This window comes from Sturnira hondurensis, unplaced genomic scaffold, assembly GCF_014824575.4.
Source record: "Sturnira hondurensis isolate 20B ecotype Veracruz unplaced genomic scaffold, ASM1482457v3 Scaffold0017394, whole genome shotgun sequence".
Classification (NCBI taxonomy): Eukaryota; Metazoa; Chordata; class Mammalia; order Chiroptera; family Phyllostomidae; genus Sturnira; species Sturnira hondurensis.
The window spans coordinates 6,244,356-6,265,780 of record NW_028090025.1 but is presented as its reverse complement, the minus strand read 5'-3'; the positions used below and the strand labels follow the sequence as shown (position 1 = coordinate 6,265,780).

The following is a 21,425-nucleotide window of genomic DNA, read 5'->3' as shown; positions in this document are numbered from 1 at the left end:
GTTGGATATCTTTCCTGATAAAAACTAAGGTTTGGGCTCTTGGTGAGCAAACTATAAGTACTATATTAATTTGATTTAATCAGTTTGCTTTGCTTTGTCATATTGGCCATATCATTGTATAATGACTTCCACCACATTGTTATAGTCATTTATTTATTGAAAGAAAATGGCGGGGGAAAGGCATTTATCCTGTTTAATTAACTTTTTATTTCCTTTGTGCACAGAGTGCTGCAGCCAAACCAAGGACAGAATGCTGCTCCTGTCCGGAGGCTACTTAGCAGGCAGGGGTAAGAATGCGACACACGAGGGCACTAACAATATTCAAATCAAGATTAGCTTTGAGAAGGAAAATAGCTTACTGTTCTTTATGTAAAAGATAACTATTTTGTCAAGTGTGACTTTTTATAGCATTAGAAAGATCTTATAAAATATTGTGTTCAAAGATAACCCTTTGTGTACTGTTGTGTATTATATTTTAATTATCATCCTGTGTTGCCATGTTTTTACTTTTCATTTCATACCATTTTGCTCATTAAATATTGTAAACATCCATATAGTAAGTTCAGTATCACCAAAGTGATTCTCCAACAAAGTATGTTGTAGTCTCCTGCTGAAACAAAGTCTAGCTTCCTTAATGAGCATGCCTGAGACTTAAATTCTTTTCGAGCTTATTTGTGCTAAGAATAGTTATGCAGTATGGTTGCTTTCTTTGAATGTTGAACATCGAGACCTTAATGCAAGTGACTTATTAATTTTTTTATATTCAATTAGAACCCCTAAGACATCAGTGAAGGGGGTTGTGCAAAATAGACAGAAGTCTTCACAGAGCAGAGTGCCTAACAGAGCGCCTGTTTCAGGTGTGTAGCAATGAGTTCCCGAAGCCCATGCAAAAGAAAGAAGTGCACAAGTTGCCCCATAATGCAGGCCTCACGCGGTCTGTCCTTGCCACCATAATTCTGGCATATTCACAGGCATTTTTACAAGTGATCGTTTGTGTTTGTATTTTGTGGCAGTCAGGAGATCTTAGTAAAACTGGTTCCAATTTTAATTTCTGTAATAATTCCACAGAAACCCTTTTTTTTTATCTGAAAAATTTGTAGAATTATACATGTTTAATTTAGAGACATTTTTGTAAATGAGTGAAATGTATTGATAACAATGATCTCATTCCTAAATTTGTGTGTGCATGTTCAGTTTTGGCTAAGTGTAGCTATTTCCCAGGATATTTTATCTGCACAAAAAAGGAAGAATTTCTCCCTCTTGACCACAAGATCACATGTGAATATGCCAGTTGGGAGGGGGTAAGGTTTTTTGTTTTTGTTTTTCTTAATCTTGTGCTCAATAAGAAGCTTCAGTTAAATCTCTATGTTCATTATTTGAGGATTCTTTAAGGGCTAAACTAAATACTGTATTTTTAAATTCTATGTATGGTGGCAAGAAGACAAATTCAGTGTTGAGCCAATGCAAAACACTTAAGCTAATGTTTTCATACTTTTTTAAGTTTATTTGTTGAGATATTTTGATAAGCTCACCAAAAATTTACCTTATCCATTGACATCACTTTCAAAATGCTTTTCTTTAACTATACTGCTTTTTACACATTAAAAAAATTGATATTAATCACCAGACAACAGAGATTAAGTTTTTAAACAATTCTAATGTCATTAATATACAATTACAATATTTTAGAGCTTTTACTATTAAGTGATTTTCTCCAAAAGGAGGAAACAAGCAGCATATGAATTTTTTTTGTCACCACTTGTTCACAGAAGTTCAAAGAAGGAACAAGATATGGATCATAACTTGGAAATTATTGCTGACCTTTTGCATGTAGAGAGTGAATTTAATTCGTAATGTTGTATGTATAGATGAGAATTCAAATGTCATCTTTTGGAAGTCATCGTGAGTGAAGTGGGTTTTTCTAAAGGGGATTAAGCAGGTGGAGATCCAGCTTATGTCAGAGGTGGTCAGAATCAGCTGCTTCAAAAAGTAACCTTTTGAAAGACCTCAGACTAAACACCAGATCTGTTGCTTGTGAAGTTATGGAATTTTAAGACATTTTCAGTTTTTTCCCATGTTAGTGATATGCATTGTGATAAATCCTAGCTAGCTGGCAGATCATTGAGAACTTAGTATTGTTTTGCCTCATATTATCTGTCACAGTGACTACTCTCCATGTTCTTTTCTCATGCATTTCATCTCCACTTTTTGTCACTTATGAACCTATAAGCAAAATAGCAACTACTGTTTTTATTCAGTAATGCTCAACAGTGTAAAAGGCTGAATAGGAAGTCAATGCAGTTATTGAATTTCAGTATTGAGAATTATTATGGTTTAATTGCATTGCAACATAATTGTTAATACAAATGAACTTAACCCTTGAATTAACATGTATAATTAACATTTATCTAAACAAATACAGAAATTCTTTTCTATGTTTTTAAAGATCTGTTTATATTGGGTTGTCCAAAAAGTCTGTTTAGTTTTTTCCATAAAGTAAAAGACATTTTTCATTTTTACCAATAACTTTATTGATGCAGATATTTTTAGTATGTCAGGTATCTCCCATGTGGTATAATGTTGATTATTCTCAGTGTCTCGATTTGATCGCTGTCAACTTCAGCTGGTCGACCCAAGAGTGGACCGTCGTCCAGTGAGAAATCCTGCACGGAACGTCACAAACCACTGTTGACACATTCGATCAGTCACAGCACCTTCCTCACACACTACACAAATCTTTTTTGCATTTCTGTTGCATTTTTACCTTTGTTGAAATATGCCAAAATGTCACATATTTTTTCCATCTTCAATATTAAAGTGGCTATACAAAAACTCACCAATTTTGATAAATTTTTTAAAAAATACACACTGTTATGACAGCTGTCACAATATAATCTAGCATAATTGTTTTGAATGAAGTTAGATGACTAAACATTACTATAGCCATCTTATGGAAATAAACCAAACGAATTTTTTGGCCAATCCAATATACAAGTGTATATTTAAATGATTTTTAAAAGTCTAGAGAATTTTATCCTTTTACATTAAAATGAGAATTTGGGATATGATTGATTAAAATTCTAACTGTGAATTTCAACACAGGGATCCATAGTTGTTCTTGATAAGATTATTCTTTCCTGTTCAGATTTTTAATGGACTGGATTATGTTTCAAACAAATTTGAAATTGTGCTTTGATGTAAACAAATCATTTATTAAGCAATTTTAGGAAACTCATTTTTGTTAAGATGATAGAATAACATACTGTTAGACTCAAATAGAATGCTCAGATATTGAAATTTGTTGCAGAACACTTAATGTTTATAGTTTTTACAAACTAAATTGCAGTTTCTGATTTCATATACTTTAACACATATTTGTTCCTTTTATGTTTTGTGCTTAACTCAAGTGTTAGTAGTGAAATTCAGAAACCACTAATTAAAGCAGCTTAGGAGGCAGTAACACAAAAAGGTTAAGAAATATAACAAGTCAGGTTGAATTCAGTTCTCAGAATCTACTTCTAGCTCTGTTACCTAGGCAGGTGACTTACTCTCCTGTGTCTCAGTTTCATTACCCTTAGGATGAATTAGACACTAACAGTTTCTACCTCAGGAGTTTATGTAAGGATTAAACATGATAATGTATATTGTTTAACTTAGTGCCTGGTACATAATAAGCACTCATTAAATGATATCATTATAGAAAAAATAACATTGAGGAATAATCATAGTTTTGCTCTATTTTTAGGAGTATATGCAGGAAAAATCCAAAGAAAGCGGCCAAATGTTGCGACAATTTAAGAAGACAACATTCATTAGGATAAAAGTGGGGAGGGTTTCATCTATGTTATTGTCCCTGCGCAAAACTTTTCACTTAACCCTGGACTCTGTTTACACAGACACAGTGACGTCAAAGGGCTGAGTCATTATGTAGATAATATGGTCAATCTGGCTCATTCCTTCCCATACCATTTTCCTCTCTTAATATTAGGTTTGGGTGAAGACAAATTAGTTTAGTTGATTCTGTGCTTAACTTGTACAAACATAAGTTTGTTTTATGTATGCATATGAACCTTTTTGTAAACTTAAAAGGGCATTTGGGTGTATTTCTATAAAATATTGAACAGGTGTGATAAAATACAAGTTGTGGAATATAAATTTCATTCATCTCTAGATACTGACTGTTGAATTTGATAAATTAGATACTGGGGAAATTATTGCAGAAAAATGTTTTCCCCTGGCTTTATAAAAACTCATTAATCTCTCAGTCTTCATATTCTCGGACTTGCAGGATGACCACATGGAATAAAACACTTGCCTGCTGATTGTGGTCCACCTACCATTTACCACAGAAACACCTGGGCTCACTATTTGGGTCATAAGCACACGTGTCTCTCAATAGCTAGTCGTCTTACAGAAATGTTAGGTTTAATGTACATCACCCCAGTACTCTTAGAAGCATTTCTACTAAACTGTAAAATCTTTCTGTGGTGGGTGGCAACTTTGGTGAGGATAGCACAGTCTTCCTGAATGTAGTGGCATGCATTAACTGCACTCATTTCTGTAATAGAGACTGTGGCATGCAGTTTTATTTTCTATTTAGTCTGTATATTTTGTCTCTTCATAGTCTGCTTTTTCTAGCATGCTTGATTTAGGAAAGAATAAAGAGCTATATAATAAAACAGATTTCCAAAGGGTTTAGTATTATCTCTAGTTGGAATTTTGCATTATTTAAGAGGCACTGCTTTTTAAAGTTTTTTGTCACTAACATATTCATTTAAAATATAACCCAAAAAACGTTATGAAGGGAATATGATTTTGTGAAAGAGAATGCGATTGTTGATTTATGATAGCATTTCCAAAAAGGGCTTTGTGCTTCTCACATAAAATTGGGACTGTGTACATTAAATCTTTCTGAACTTTTAAAAAATACTGGTATTTTGAAAATGGAGTCTATATATATTCTTAATATTCTTTAAAGAATGGAGATAAAGATTGTTTTCTTTGGTTTTCTGTTCTATTTAAAATGTAACTTTTACATCCAACTATACGTAAAAAGTAATAACCTACTCTGTGTAAACTTGATTTTCTTTATTGAGATGTATCCTTTATTGACTGAGTGAACCATGAAATTAGAAGACAGTCAAAAATGTGTTACCAGTTTTTTTATTTGTAGGCAAATAGATTATCTTCTTAATATGATAAATTGTGCTTTATCACTCTGAAGACTCAGGAGTCAGCTTACTCATATCATTGTAGGTTCCCAGTAAGAAAGATAGATACTAAAAGTTTTCTGTACACTAATGCAAATTAGCTAAAATAAATAGTATGTTTCAGAGAAAGTTAAGGCTAGTTTTAGATTAAGGATGAGAAACTTGAGTTTTTTAAAAGATAAGAGGTTGTGTGTTTTACACCTTTTTTAATGTCCATAGCTTTTCTTATAAAAGTGCCAGCCATTGTTTTGTGCTTTCAATGGATTTTTATTTATATACATTATTTTTTTTATATTTACTTTGAAGTGGAATGTCCATTAATGTAAATTGTATTTATTTTTATACTTTAATTTTCACTAGTTTTGCTTCTAGGTAAAAGGCAAAATAAACTTTTTATCTTAAAGGAAATCTAGTTTGATCTCTTTTATTTACCAGGGAAAGGACTAGTAAGGGATAGTTATTAAAAAGCATCTGGTCAGAATGTTAATACTGCAACGTGATCACTTTTTACAGTTAAAAGTCCCATGAAAAGTGTGTCCTGCTATTTAATATGTGACCTATACCAGTGCTTATTCCAGCAGTTAATTTTGCATGAGTTGGACTTCTCAGAAGACAAAAGGTTCACTAGAAGTGAAAATGTCTTAGCTTATTAAGAGCTGGAAGCCTGCTACAGAGTGAATGGGAGAGAACGCTAAGGTTGGGCTCACATAAAAGCTGCGAATTTGCAGTTTTAAGGATCCAGCTCTTGTTACTGCCTATTGTCTAATGTGAGCCTGGTGAAACTCTTCATTTTCACCTCTCACTGAGATTCTGCATTTGATCATGTGCAACGCAGTGTGAGAACAGCCCCTCACTTTCCCCACAGCCACCCTTTAGCTATTGTTCATTCTGTATATTGGGAATAATGGATATGACAGAAGACTCATCATTCATACTGCATGGGAAGCAAGGGCCCACTCTGGAGACAAAAATCTTTGTTTCCTGTCGGGTGTCACTGTTTCATGAACAGCCACAATCTCTGCCTCTTCCCCATGAAAAGTAAGAGTTACTTACAGAAATCAATAAGCAAGTCATGTTGGAATGCTTTATCTCTAAGGGACCATACTAGGAATGTGTATATGTAGGTTATAAAAATAAAAGAAAACCCAAGGAGACTGAGTTGATGAATATAGGAAATCCAACTGGAAAATGGTGCGGTGGAGTCACATTTTTGATCGGGTTCTAAAGACGCCCCGAGGGCAAAAATGATGTCTAATCAAAACTATACTTGACAGTAAATATTGCCTTTTCCTTTATTTCATCTGTTTCCTTGCTTTTTCGGTCAGTTCCTCCATGGCTTTCAATTCTTCAGTTTCTGGAGGTGATTAAAAATGTTGCCCTCTGGATGGTGGCTTTTTTCTCAGCCTGTGGTGGGTAAAATGCCTTACTCAGTTTCCACGGGTTTCAATAAATAACCTGTTTCCTGATGACTTGCATTATCTGTTGAATTCCCATCGGGGTCCCGTGTAACTCTTCCAGAGCAAGGGTCGTGAGAGCAGGCCAGGGAACTTGTCCTGGGCCAGGACACTTTGGGAGAAGCCAGGTCTCTTCAGGCACTCAGAGGGGAACAGAAACTGCCAGGTGGCAAAGTCTCGTGTGTGCACAGTGACTTCTTCACCCTGAAGCCAGAAGTACTGGAACACTAAAGGCTAGATAGGTGACCAGCCTGTCATGGAATGGGAGACACCTGGGAGTCTTGGTTAATGGAAAGGCCCAGAGTCCCATCAGCAGAACAACAACATGGGAACAGACAATTGCCACATTCAGCACCAGTTTTAGATCATACTGTGGGCGAGGGATGAATCCTCCACGTAGGGAAGTATTTAGGTGGTGTGGGTGAGCCATGTCCCCACAGGCCTGGGGAGCCCCGAATCCCTAAGTCTGCTGCTGAAGGGTTGTGTTCTCCCCCTGAGTGCAGTGTGGTGCAGGGTAGCCAGAGAGAACGAGGGGCCGAATCACAGGCATGAGTTCATTCAGAACAGAAGGCATGTGCCAAAATTCGAGTCCCTGTCTTAGTAATGTCACTTATTCCCCCTGAAGGCAGAACAGGATATACCTCAAAAGTCTTTCCATGGACAGGTGGGGAAAGACCGGCCGTAGAGTCTTCCAATATGGGACACCCTGGAGTCCTGGTTGCTGGGTGGGTCAGAGCTGCTGGAGGCCTGGGCTCAAGAGTGAGCTGCACATGTGGATCCTGTACACATGCGCTCCAGAGCACGGGGGTAAGACTCAGCCTGGGTTCTGATCTTGATGCAGTGATCAGGCCACACTCTAGGGCTCTTGAGAAAAACCAGGCACCTGCCAATGTCCCTGACTGTGCAAACATATAGGATGCTGCTTTACAGGAAGACAAATACTGTAAGAACTATGAAGCCTTAATTGGTGAGACCAGACAATCTGGAATAGGAGACACCTAAGACTCCTAAGTCCTGGAAAGGGCAGGGACCCCATCAGCAATACAATCAATTGGGGACTGACTAATGCCTCCTGTGAAGCCCCAGTATCCTATATAGCAGGGGAACCCCTCCAGTAAGGATAATACCCAAAAGGCCTGAGGAGCCCTGGAGTCCAAGGCCTGCTGAAGGAATGGCAACTGCCCATACACACGCAGTGCCATTCGTGGTAATCAGGGAACAGGAAGAGTTCAAAACTTGTAAGGGGCCATTCACTATAGTGGGTTCATGGGGGACTCAACCCGTCTACCTAATTTCAATCCCTATCCTACCTAAGTGTCACCTATACCCTCCTAAGACAGTTCCTGGGAGAACTCAGAAGTCTTACCAAGTAGGTGTGGGTACAGAGTGGCTGGGGGGCCCTCCCTTAATGCACAGCTGGAAAACCTGGTTGCTGGGTTGGTGGCAGCTTCTGGAGGCCTGGGGCCCTTGAGCAAATGCAAATGTAAATGTGTATACTGGGAAGTTCTCTAGAGCAAGGGGAAGTGAGACCCTCCCTGATATCAGTCCTGGGCCATGATACAGTTCAGAAGAGACAGTGCCTCTCTCGGGAGCAGCTGGGGGAAACCAGGCATCTGCAAATATTCATAACCATTATTACACAGAGGTTCCTAGAGGAACTGGAGGTTCCCAGAGGTTCCTCTAGTCACCTAGAGGCTAAGTATCATGGTAACTTTAAATCCTTGACTGACAACACCTGGGAGATCTGGAATGGGAGGCACCCAGGGAGGTGGGTTCTAAAGAATCGATAAGGAATCACTATCACAACCTTTGCATCCACAGCTTCAGATTGTGTGGCTGAGGGGGGGGGGGAACCCTCCATCCAGGACTATATTCAGGTGGTTTCTTCAGGCTGTGACCCTAGAGGCCTGTATGTCCTGTTTACCTAAAAGGCCTAAGTGAGAGGCAAGCATTTGTTTGAGATAGAAAACTATAGCTTGTTTGGAAGCACTGATTCAGGCAGAAACCCGAATAGTGCTCCCATTAGCAGGTGAAGGCAAGGAGCATTTCTGAGAAAGGGAAGGGAAACAATTATGTTAGTAGATGGAAGGAATTTCTATAGGTTCAAATAAGCTAACATGGTGATACTCATTCTAAAGAATGTTTTGAACATTAGTCCAGTATAGTCATCAGTCTGGTAGTTTTAATGCCTGTTTTCTTGTTCTCTTTGTAAACAGTTATTTGGGGTGCAATGTTGTTTTAGGTCCAGTCCAAAGGTCATTATGTCCAGTTTTAACATTACAAAGGCTTGAGGCCTTAGAAGTACAAGGCAGTTTCTCTGGGATGGCAGCTCTGACTCCATTTTGAAGTTGCTCTGTTTATATTATTTTCAATATTTCCCCCTTTGGATAAAAATCCTTCCTTGAAAGCATCACTGATCAATCATCAGGGAGCAACACAGGTCAGTTATTAAAAGCATCATTGGTCCCCTATTGTCAGGAAGGCTCATTTTGGCATGGCATGCCGTCTTTGGTCCCTCATCGCCGGGAAGGCTCATTCCTGGTATATCATGTCCTATGTAGGAGGGAAAGTGGTTTTATTAGGATCCTTAGGCCATAGTGGAGTAACAAGAGCACTGGAACAGAAGGCTTTAACATCATGTTCTTATAATGGCAAACATTTACAGTGGCTTCCTGTTTCTCATATGACGTGTCCTAGGCCTTAGTGATCACCTTAAAACATTGAGCAACCCCTATCAGAGTGGTGACTTAAGAACACTGAGGTACGTAAAACATAGATCTGTATAACAGCAAATTTTTTATAATAAACAAAATGCTAAATTCAGTTTCAAGTATAGATCTGAACCAGGAGGCAATACCTGAGTGCATTCAGCTGAAGATACTAAAGAATCATGAGGTGTTGGTGGGCCTTGCATTTAGTGATTTGGCTTGGGCCCAGATTATATCTAGTTTCATCTTTATTTTATCAAAGGTGTTTTATCCAAGTACAACACTAAGTATTAACAGCAAAATTGTTCAGCTAGGATGTGGTTAAGAGCAATCCTATTGTCTAATATAACTCCCACAAGGGAATTCGAAGATTTTTCCTGGTTGAGTTTTGCTTTGGCAGTAGCTCTAGCAATTTTCTATAAGGTTTTCTTACATTTCTAATCATGTATTTATCAAGATAACAATGCCTATTATAGTGAATGCTTGGCCTCTCACATAATTTGTGAGACAGGAAGGAACCAAATTAAGAAAAGGAAGGACTGAATGTAGCTAATGCAGGTTTGGTCCAGATCTTGGATTAGCTACCACAGCAGATGCCACCTGTGTTGCCACCCTCCAAGGTCAGGCAGGTTCATGGTATTTGTGCAGATGGTAAAATATTCATGGAGCCGTTGAGCTGTCTGGCATGCCTTGATTCACGGGTGGGTGAGCTATGCACACTGCAAGCTGTGTGTCTATCTGCATGTCTCATGTGGCCCCTGCTCCCCAGTGTGGCACCCACTGTGGCACCTGTCCTCTTGTATGTCTCTCGTCATTATCACCTCCAGCAGGGAGTCTCTGCCTGTTTAAATACTAGAGGGGAACAAAGCCAGAAACCCGCCAGAACATTACATAACAACATAATTTTGCACATGCAAGCCCACTTCATGTTATGGGAACAGTTTATCAGACCCAGTCTCAAGGCTATGGGAACATTGCTTCCCTCAGCTACCCAGACACCTGGGTGAGGAAGCCAGACTGCCTCGACTTACCCTACAATCTACCCCTTCCGGGTGGCTCACCTTACAATCTACGTGAGGATGTCTTTTGCAAGGTTCCCTTGCGAGGAGGGCAGAGCACTGCACCCACAACCCAAAACAGCCGTACAGACTACAGCAACAAGCAAGCAAAACACAAGCACTGCTACAACAGCAGTACAAGCTTTGATAGCATACAGCCAAAGCACAGGTAATCAAGCCACCCCTAGGTACAGCAGTCAGTCCAGTTTCCATGCAAGTAAAGCCACTCACGTGGGCCACCCACTCAGATGGTCCTAGTGGGAAGGAACAGCAGCCCATACACCATTCCACGCCTCCCAGCAATGTCCAAGAATATGGGTCTGACACAGACCAATTGGAGTCCAGCCCATCTGGGCATGTCCCTCGTAGTTCTCAATGCAAAGGGGAGCTGGTCCAGCCAGCTCCAAAGCCTCAGCTGTGAGCCACCCCAAGCTATCCCATAGAGTGGCTGCTTAACATCCTGGGCCGGTCATACCACTGCTTCGCCCCAGCAGAGATGTCAGTCCAGGTAGCATCCACAAGGGATATTCGCTGTTCCACTGGTTCTGAAGCCAAGTTCAGTTTGAGACAGAAGCGGGAAAGATGCGCCATGGGAGGCTGAATGACATGCTCAGGGGGAGTTCAGTCCTGATCCAGCATGCTGATTGGTCAGCCAGTAAGGCACAAGTATGAACCCAGTCCACTAAGGTGTTACTTTGCACACTAAAGGCGAAAAGACAGAGCAGTTATAGGCACCAGTAAAGGCAAGTCACAACCCTCTGTCAATATTCCACCCTTCTGGTAATATCATATCCAAGCCTCTGGTCAGCTGATAAGACAGTGGCTGGCAGAGGGGGTCTTCCTGGGCATGTGAATACCAGACCTTTCGCGCCTCAACTGGGGGCTCAGCACTTATTTGTAATAACAGGGGAGAACTCGTAATGGGCCACAGGGAAATTACAAAGGTGCCATGAAGAAGCTTTTTGTGGTCTGCTGGCCCTGGATATGTCACCTTTAAGACTGGGGACCGGGTCCCAATCACCCAGGGCGCTATTTGTAGATCTTTCTCCATCCCTTGGGCAACAAGAGCTTTGATTTCCCACAGCCATGTCCAGGTAGCTGTTTGCCCCTGCTCCAGGTCCTCTGGAGTAGGCAGGAGAATATTTCCCCGTTTTCCGGTGCCTGGTTTCAGTGAGGCATCCTTAGTCTGCACCTTTGGCTGAATTGGAGCAGCAGTCTGGCGGAGCAGCGCTTCCACCGGAGCCGTGCCCTACCTCTGACTCCTCTCATTTAGAGTCTGGAGGACAGTCCACAAGCCTTTCGTCCAACCCCTCAGCATAGGGGTGGCAGCTGCAGCTCACAGGCTCTGCTTTAGGAGACTGTTGCACCGTTCAGCCATTCCAGCAGCTTGGAGATGATAGGCCACATGGAATTTCCAGTCAATCTGCAAGTCCAGAACCCACTGTTGTACCAAGGCCCCAGTTAAACGTGTCCCCTGATCACTCTCAGTGGTTACGGGTCACTCATAAGCAGCATGTAACAGCTCCAGCACAGCAATCACTGCTTCCTGACCTGGGTGCTGTGTGGGATAAGCAGTTAAAAGTCCTGTGGCTGTGTCCACACCTGTCATAGCATACCTATACCCCTCTGAACTAGGTAGGGGCCTGATTACATCCACCTGCCACTGGGTCAGCAGTACCCGGCCCCCCACTACCCATCCAGAAGTTCCCACACACCTTCGAGATGCTCTCACAACACAGGTCTCACAAGCTTCTTGTGCCTCTGCTAAGGCGGCAGGTAACCCCCAAGTTTTGATAGTGGAGCCCATGGTCTTCTGCCCAGCATGTAAGAGGGGACAGTGTAGCCACTGGCCTACTTCCCTTCCTGAAGGACTGGCAGGTACCATCCTTAGCTACCGTACCTTGGCTAGAGCATCAATCAGCCTCATCATTCCCAGGAGAGGCAAGAAGTGCATGTCTAGTAACATGATATACAGGAATTTGTTTCTGGTGGCCTAACTCCCATAAGTCTTGCCACAAAGCCTGTCCCCACAATGGTCTATGCACAACCATCCATGTATTTGTATGCCATGTGGAGACCCATAATGCCAGCCGCCAGTACACTGCCCAACTATCTGTGAAAATAGTCAGACAGGGCTTCATTGACCGCCACTAGCCAAACAGCTCAGAGTTCAGCCCATTAACTGCTCTGCCCCATACCTGTGTCAAACCAGATTGTGTCTGTCTCTGGTTGGACTGCGACAGCAGTCCACACAACAGGCTGGCCCTGTCTGGACCCTTCAGTGTACCATGCATCTGAGGGAATAGGTGCCTGCCCCTCCCGGAAGGGGCTAGCTTCCATCTCTTCTATAGAAATGGGAGCAGTAGATTTCTCATCTACATAAATAACAACCTAACACTTCCTGTAGCTCAGCTTGCAAAGGGCTAGTGGACAGAGTACTCCTTTGCTGTAGATGTGTCCCCACCCACCCCCGCCCCTTAGCCAGCGTGGGCGTTTGAGCCATCCCACTAGGAGGTTTGGCCATCTAGTCCCAGACCCTGCAATGGGATGGGTGGTTCTGTCACAGGGGCAGTTTCTGTAATGGCCTCAGGGGCCAACAGGACAGCATATACAGTAGTCTCTTATTAAGAACATACCAATAAATAATACAAGAAAACTTTGTCTGTTAAAACAGAGAGAAAGAACCAAGCTCTAATTTTGCATCAGATTACTTCTGATATTTAAATTAATTTAATTAAATTTATTTAATTCAACTTAGCAGTCATCTTTACCTGCATCTATTTATCATATTTGTCCTCAATAATTATGTTTAAGTTACCCACAAAGTGCTTTATGATATATTACATCAAGTCAGCTATAATTTTAAGTTATTTATGCTGATAAATTTGCAAGCCTAGAGAGAATGAAAGTATTATACTTAATACTGACCATTTAAAAGACAAGTATATCTTAATTAGTTTAGTTTAATACCTATTATTTTTCTAGACCCTAAAAAATTTGGATTAATATCCATAATATTTCTTAAATTAGTAAATAATTCCTTTAAGTCAATTAAGCAGAGCTCTTTATAAACCGATTTTATTAATCCTCCAGAGGCAGTTATACATGCATATATACAGATAGATGCAACCAGAGGCCTGATATTTCATTTTTTAAAAATTTCAGCTATGGGCCTGGCTAGTGTAGCTCAGTGGATTGAGCACGGACCTGCGAACCACACGATTGCGGTTCGATTCCCAGTCAGGCCACATGCCTGGGTTGCAGGCCAGTTCCTAGCAGGGGACTCACAAGAAGCAACCATACATTGATATTTCTCTCCTTCTCTCCTTCCCTTCCTCTCTAAAGACAAATAAATAAAATCTTAAAAAAATTTCAGCTATAATATAAGTAGAATAGCATGAAAACCCACTAATTTAAAACAATTGAAATAAGTTAAGTTTAATTGTTCGGGTGGCTAAAACTTTTGTTATTTTTAAAAGAGACTTCTAAGACTTGTATTTGTTCTTGATAAACAGTATTGGAGAAGACTAAGGGTGCTACTTAAGCAAGGGAAACTTTTCAGCTATTTGTGTTTTTAAAAGGCTTTTCTTTCCCATTGTTTTCTCCAGTTTGCTTAGTCTCAAGCAGTTGTGGGCTGTGCTTATATTTCTAATTAGCTGCAGGAGAGCCTCGGGAAATGCTGAGGGGGCTTTAAAAAGTCTATTAGACTTTTAATTCTGCCTAATTTCTGATCATATAAACATGTTACTCTTTGAAATATCTTGTCAGGTTCTGGCAGACAAACAATAAGAAATTTTAAAGCACCCGCTCAGATGGCAAAAGTGTGTGTGTGTGTGTGTGTATGTGTGTGTGTGTGTGTGTGTGTGTTTAGGATGCTTCTAGAGAAGTCACTGTGTTTTTTAGAAGCTTCTGCATGTTGATCAAACACGTTCCACTTTCCCTGAGAGCTTTGGAATCCTCTCCTTTTGAAGGGGGGGAGGGGGATGGGGAAGGGGAAGGGTTGACCTGGCCCAGAAGACAGGATTTATGTTGATATTCTCCACTATGAAATCTCTTTCTGATGACAAACAACAGCAGAGACAAGAAAGGGAAACACAATGTTGCACAATAACACAAGTACTCACCCACTGGGGAAAATCCTTGTGAGCGGCTCACCCCACAGGGCACCCTTCATGAGCACAGAAAGTCCCCGAAAGGAAAAAAAGGCACTCATGTGGCAGCAAGTGGCAGCAAGGCACTCCATGTTGCTCACCTTCCAGGAAACCTTCCATAGATGAGGAAGATCTCCTTCTGAGGGAAAAACCTCTCATCCAGTAGCAAGCTCCCACAGCATGCCACTGCACACCAGCACTAAGACAATTGTCCCAGGGACAATTGCATCCCTTGAGGGAAAACCCCTCCTGATCTCAAATAAAGACACTTGACCTCAACCAAAAGAAGTGAGGTCTAAACCCAGGGGGCATCACAGTTGGGAAAACAATGGACCATGGAAGCAGTGAGAGCAAAAGACCCTACATAGGTAGCAGTGAGAGCAAAAGACCCAGTTCCTGGAGATACCAGCCCATGAAGGTGAGGCCTCTTTAGGTCCCAATTCTGACACCAAATATGTTAACATAAAAATAAAAGCTCAAAGTGAGAGGCAACAAGCTTTAGTTGAGATCTAAAAAGAGGCTATTTGGGGAGTTCAGATTCAGGCAACAAGCCAAGTAGGAGGCAAAGGCAAAGGGTATTTATAAAAAAGGGAAGGGAAACAACCACATCAGCAAAAGGGAACAATTACATCAATGGAAGCAAGACATTTCTTTTCTTTTTAAAATTGTTTTATGGTTGTTCAATTACAGTTATCTGCATTTACTCCCCCGTTCCCCACCACCCCAGCCATCCCTCCCTCCCTCCCCTGCTTCCACTGCCCCCTTGGTTTTGTCCACGTGTCCTTTATAGTTGTTCCTGAAAACCCTTCCTCACATTATCCCCTTCCACTCCCCTCTGGTTACTGTTAGATTGTTCTTAATTTCTTTTTTAAAGTATATTTTATTGATTATGCTATTACAGTTTTCCCAATTTCCCCCCCTTTATCCCTCCTCTGCCCTGCACCCCCCAACTCTCTAGCACTCTCCTCACTTAGTTCATGTCCATGGGCTGTCCGTATAAGTTCTTTGAGTTCTCTATTTCCTATACCATTTTTGACCTCTCCCCATCTATTTTATGCCTACCAATTATGCTTCTTCTTCCCTGTACCTTTCCCCCTCAATTCCTCCCTTCCCCCTCCCCACTGAAAACCCTTCATGTGATGTCCATTTCTCTCATTCTGTTCCTGTTCTAGTTGTTTGTTTAGTTTTTGTTTTCATGTTTTTCTTTTTTTTTTTTAGGTTCATTTGTTGATAGTTGTGAGTTTCTTGACATTTTACTGTTTATATTTTTTATCTTCCTTTTCTTAGATAAGTCCCTTTAACATTTCATATAATAATGGCTTGGTGATGATGCCCTCCATTAACTTGATCTTCTCTGGGAAGCACTTTATCTGCCCTTCCATTCTAAATGAGAGCTTTGCTGGATAGAGCAGTCTTGGATGCAGGTCCTTCACTTTCATGACTTGGAATACTTCTTTCCAGCCTGTTCTTCCCTGCAAGGTTTCTTTTGAGAAATCAGCCAATAGCCTTATGGACACCCCTTTGTAGGCCATTGTCTCCTTTTCTCTTGCTGCTTTTAAGATTCTTTACTTACCTTTCATCTTCAGTAATGTAATTATGATGTTCCTTATTGTGTTCCTCTTTGGGTCCAACTTCTTTGGGACTCTCTGGGCTTCCCAGAAGTCTATTTCCTTCGTCAGATTGGGAATGTTCTCCTTCATTATTTGTTCAAATAAGGTTTTAATTTCTTGCTGTTGTTCTTCTCCTTCTGGCACCCCTATAATCCAGATATTGGAATGTTTCAAGTTGTTTCAAAGGCTCCTAAGTCTCTCTTTCTCTTTTTGAATTCTTGTTTCTTCATTCTGTTCCAGTTGGATGTTTATTTCTTCCTTTTGTTCCAAATTGTTGATTTAAGTCCTGGTTTCCTTCCTGTCACTGTCCGTTCCCTGAAAATTTTGCTTTATTTCATTTTGGGCATTTTTCATTTGTTCTTTCATTTTTTGACCAAGCTCAATCAGATCTGCAAGCATTTTGATTACCAGGGCTTTAAATTCTCCATCAGATAGGTTGGCTATCTCCTCATCACTTAGCTCTCTTTCTGAAGTTTTGCTCTGTTCTTTCATTTGGGCCATATTTGTTTTTTCTCAGAGCACCTGTTAAGTTGTAAGTGGGTGGGGCCTTAGGTATTCACCAGGGCCTGGTTCTCTCCATCCACTGCCTATCAGTCTGGTTGTTCTGGTTGATTGTTTCAGTTCCTTGGTTGTCAGAGCTCCATGCAGTTTGATTTTCTGGCACTTCTGGTTGTTTATTGATTTTAGATTGGTTGTTATCCTCCCCCCCAAAAAAACCCTTATTTGAACAAATAATGGAGACCTTCCCTAATCTAGTAAAGGAAATAAAATTCCAGGAAGTCCAGGAAGCTCAGAGAGTCCCAAAGAAGTTGGACCCAAGGAAAAACACACCAAGGCACACCATAATTACAATATCCAAGATTAAATATCAGGAGAGAATCTCAAAAGCAGCAAGAGAAAAGGAGACAATTACTTACAAACAAGTTCCCACAAGACTATTAGCTGATTTCTCAAAAGAAACCTTGCAGGCAAGAAGGGAGTGGAAAAAAGTGTTTGAAGTCATGAAAGTGAAGGACCTATATCCAAAATGACTCTATCCAGCAAAGCTATCATTTAGAATGGAAGGACAGATAAAGTGCTTCTCAGATAAGATAAAGTTAAAGGAGTTCACCATCATTAAGCCCTTATTAAACACAGTGTTAAAAGCACTTATTTAAGAAAAAGAAGGATCAAAAATACAAACAGTTCCCTGGCTGGCGTAGCTCAGTGGATTGAGCACAGGCTTCGAACCAAAGGGTCACCAGTTTGATTCCCAGTCGGGGCATGTGCCTGGCTTGTGGGCCAGGTTCCCAGTGGTTGCCACGTGAGAGGCAACCACACATTGATGTTCCTCTCTCTCTTTCTCCCTCCCTTCCCCTCTCTCTAAAAATAAATAAATAAATAAAATCTTTTTAAAAATACAAACAGTAAAATGACAACGAAATCACAACTATCAACAAATAAACCTAAAAAAATAACAACAAAAACAAACTAAGCAAACAAATAGAACAGGAACAGATTCACAGAAACAGAGATCCCATGGAGGGTTATCAGTGGGGGAGGGAGAAGAATGAGGAAAAAGATATAGGGAATAAGAAGCATAAATGATAGGTATGAAATAGACAGGGAGAGGTTAAGAATAGTATGAAAAATGGAGAATTCAAAGAAATTATATGTACGACCCAAGGACATAAACTAAGGTGGGGGAATGATGGTGGGAGGGGAGTGTAGGGTGGAGGGAAATAAAGGGGAGTGCACTGAAAAAAATGGGACAACTGTAATAGCATAATCAATAAAATATATTTTTAAAATGTTCTTGATACAACATTCACTGATACAACTAGTCTAAATTGTAACATATAAAACTTAAAATTTATATTTTTACTGTTCTTAGATATATATGTATTTGAAGAGATCATAATTACTTCACTGTATTCAATACAGAATTAGTGTCCCTGAAATTCTTGACCATTACACTGTCCTCAAACGGTTTGTATGTAGAATTCTTAGAAACATCTTTAAAATAAGTGTTCTTAAACCCTTTATGGATTTCAGAATGTGTGTTGCTTTCATTTACTGAAATAACAGTAGTCAAAATGCAGCTTGCAAGTCGTGTTATTAGAAACATCATTAGTACAACTGTTCATAAGCATTTTACTCTACGCCTTACGGGAAGGGGATCACTTTTATTCTCCCACATATACAACACTGGTTTGAACGAAGCTTGAAAGCAGCATTTTATGAATGTGTCTAATAGGATTATTTGTAATAACACCACTACCTTCGTTTTTCAGTGGGAATCACATCCATACACTGATGAACTGGTTTGAATGCAGCTAACAATGGGCTTTCTTGGAAACATCTTCATTAGAAGTATTCTTTATCACCACCACATTCATTACAGTGTATTTCTATTACTGATAGAAAATGCATCACAGCACAGTGATCGAATTGTAGCTGGCGAGTGGCCTTTGTAGGACCCTTTTACTGAAGTGCACTTCAACACTTCAATACTTACGTACAGATTGGGGGAGTCACCTACACTGACTGATAGCACAGGGGTCTGAGTGCAGTTTGCAGCTGGCCTTCGCTAGAAGCATCTTCATTACACATGTGTATACATTCCATTACATATATGCAAGTTGGGTATTACTTCCCTTCCCTGATAAAATGTGGGAACAGCAAAGCCTACAAGTTGTGCTTGTAGAAATATGTTTATTACAAATATTCTGAATCACTACCCTACATGCAGTATAGAAAGGAGATTACATTCATTGATATAAAACTCGTTTGAATGCAGCATGCAAATATCAAAATTAGAACATCTCTACTACATGTGTTCTTAAACAAATCACTACCTGCATTACACAATGAAGATGAATTCCTTTTATTGATAGACCCCTGATGTGAATGCAGTATAAAAGTAACATTTTAAGAAACATTTTTACTACAGATTTATCAAACTTCCTATATACATTAGAGACTAGGATCCCTTCTATTCACTCATCTAACACTGCTCTGAAATCAGCTTCCCAACAACGTTCTTAAGAAACATATTTATATAATGGGGACTGAATTGCATCACTGCACTTATTATTACAGTGACTTCCAGTCACTGATAGAGCATAGTTCTCAATGCAGCTTGCAAGTGGCGGCCTCACAAACACCGTTACTACAAACGGGCTTAATCACTTCATATGTTACATAATAGGGCCCATTTCCATTCACTTGTTTAAAACTGTTCTGAATGTATTTTGCACTAAAGATTTTAGAAATGGCTTTGTTACAAGCATTCTTAAACACTTCATTATGTTCATTACAAAATAGGAATTCAGTAATATAACTGGTCTGAACACAATCTGCAAGTAGCACTTATGGAAATACACATGTCTTCATTACAAATGTTTTGAACACTTTACTGCATGCTTTACAAAATAAGGATCACTTTCATTCAGTGCTATTAACAGTCAACTGAAAGCAGGTAGCAAGCAGCATTCTTAGAAACAACTTTATCACATTCTTGAACACCTCAGTAAATGAGGATTCATAATGGGTATCACTTCCATTCATGGATATAAAACTATCAAGTATGAAGCAGCATAGAAGAAGCATACTTAGAAATATCTTAATTATATGTGAACATAATATCACTTCCAGTCATTGAAACAACACTGTGCTCAACACAGCTTGCAAGTGTGTTTTTAGTAACGTGTTATTTACAAGTGTTCACAACACGACACTATAAGTATTATAGAACTGGCATGGCTTTGATGCTAGAAGGAAAATTTTGAAATTAACAAAAAAATAACCTTATTTTCTAATGCTTGGCTAACTTGTGTTTTAATACATTTCCAAAATCTACAAGGCATGATGTCATCAAAATGTTACTTATGGTTTCTCATTGTTCTCTGGCTCCCTCTAGCTTCTACACATTGTAATTTTATAAGGACTGACATCAAAGTATAGTTCTAGTCAAAATTTAATCTTTTATCATAATAAAAATTATCAAGAAATAATTATCAGTAGATTTTGATAAGGAGAATGATCCCTAAGAAGCAGCTTTTTATAACAGTATTTTATGCGTATGACCCCCCCAACAAATCTTCTACTTAGATTTAAAAAAATAACCATACTTGTATATGTGAGCCACAGACAATGCTATGCTAAAATAATTTTTATGCTAATCAACAGTTTTTACACTGTGCCGTATATATCTTTGATTTGATTTCCATTTAGCGTATTGAGCATTACGGAGCACCAACCCTGTGATAACCCTTGTCCTAAGAGCTGGAGAAAACGCACAATAAGCAAATTTTAAAAATTAGTAGCACTTTCATCAGAGCCATGAAGACAATCTCAGGAAGATATGGTAAAGGGCAACAGGGCCCGGCACAGAGAACAGTTAAGAGAGAACTATTTCTTACGATCTCTGTCCTTTTTTATATTAGTGTAACCCTGGGTCTGCAGTGTTTCAGAGCCAGCCTTCATTTTATAAAAATTCATCATTTCTTCTTCCAATTGTCTTTTCTCCTCCTCAAGTTTTATTGTCTCCTCGTGCTGGATTCTTTTAAGATGCTCAAACTTGTCCTGTAGCTGTGAAACAAAGACGCAGCCATGACTCAAAGCATAGTGTGTGGCATATCCCCAGGAACGTGGCTTTTTTCTGGTTATTAAGAATATATTAATAATCAGGCCCTGGCTGGCATAGCTCAGTGAATTGAGCACAGGCCTGCGAACCAGAGGATCGCAGTTCGATTCCCAGTCAGGGCACATGCCTGGGTTGCAGGCCAGTTCCCTGCAGGCCAACTCCCAGCAGGGAACCCACGAAAGGCAACCATACATTGATGTTTCTCTCCCTCTCTCCTTCCCCTCTAAAAGATAAATAAATAAATAAATAAATAAATAAATAAATAAAGAATATATTAATCATCAAAGTAGAGCTTGAGCTGAATAACCCACTCAAACATTTATGTTTAAAATAAACATTTGGATATACAACTTTTCATCAATTAAATTTTAAAAGTGTCTCCATTTGAACCAAATGTAAAAAAACCTACAGCTATAAACAACACTCAATTTTTAAAATACCTTGTCCTTCCAAATGAGGTATATTTTCTCACTCTGTACTTACCCACAAGTCTGTTCAAATAAAATTGAATAAATTAATGGGCACTAAAAAGATATACACTAAAGTATAGCATGCATTATGAAATAATTGTTGAGACTTTAATTGATAAAGACCTTTTGAAAGAAAG

General features: G+C 39.7%; 2 protein-coding genes across 8 annotated transcripts in view; one reads left to right on the top strand and one right to left on the bottom strand.

Annotated features, from left to right (window-relative positions):
• CCP110 (centriolar coiled-coil protein 110) overlaps positions 1–5,618 on the top strand; it is a 28,673-nt gene extending 23,055 nt beyond the window's left edge. For 4 of the 5 annotated variants that reach the window (XM_037067681.1, XM_037067684.1, XM_037067682.1 and 1 more), the window contains 3 exons: positions 225–287; positions 772–857; positions 3,746–5,618. In XM_037067681.1, coding sequence (XP_036923576.1) covers positions 225–287; positions 772–857; positions 3,746–3,798 — 202 coding nt within the window. In that variant the 3' untranslated portion in view covers positions 3,799–5,618. The remainder of the gene's footprint in view (positions 1–224; positions 288–771; positions 858–3,745) is intronic. The other variant, XM_037067683.1, reaches the window with a different exon arrangement.
• Positions 5,619–18,005: 12,387 nt separating this feature from the next.
• SEPTIN14 (septin 14) overlaps positions 18,006–21,425 on the bottom strand; it is a 45,154-nt gene continuing 41,734 nt past the window's right edge. For all 3 annotated transcript variants that reach the window (XM_037067721.1, XM_037067720.1, XM_037067722.1), the window contains one exon: positions 18,006–20,763. In XM_037067721.1, the coding sequence (XP_036923616.1) occupies positions 20,584–20,763 (180 nt within the window). In that variant the 3' untranslated portion in view covers positions 18,006–20,583. The remainder of the gene's footprint in view (positions 20,764–21,425) is intronic.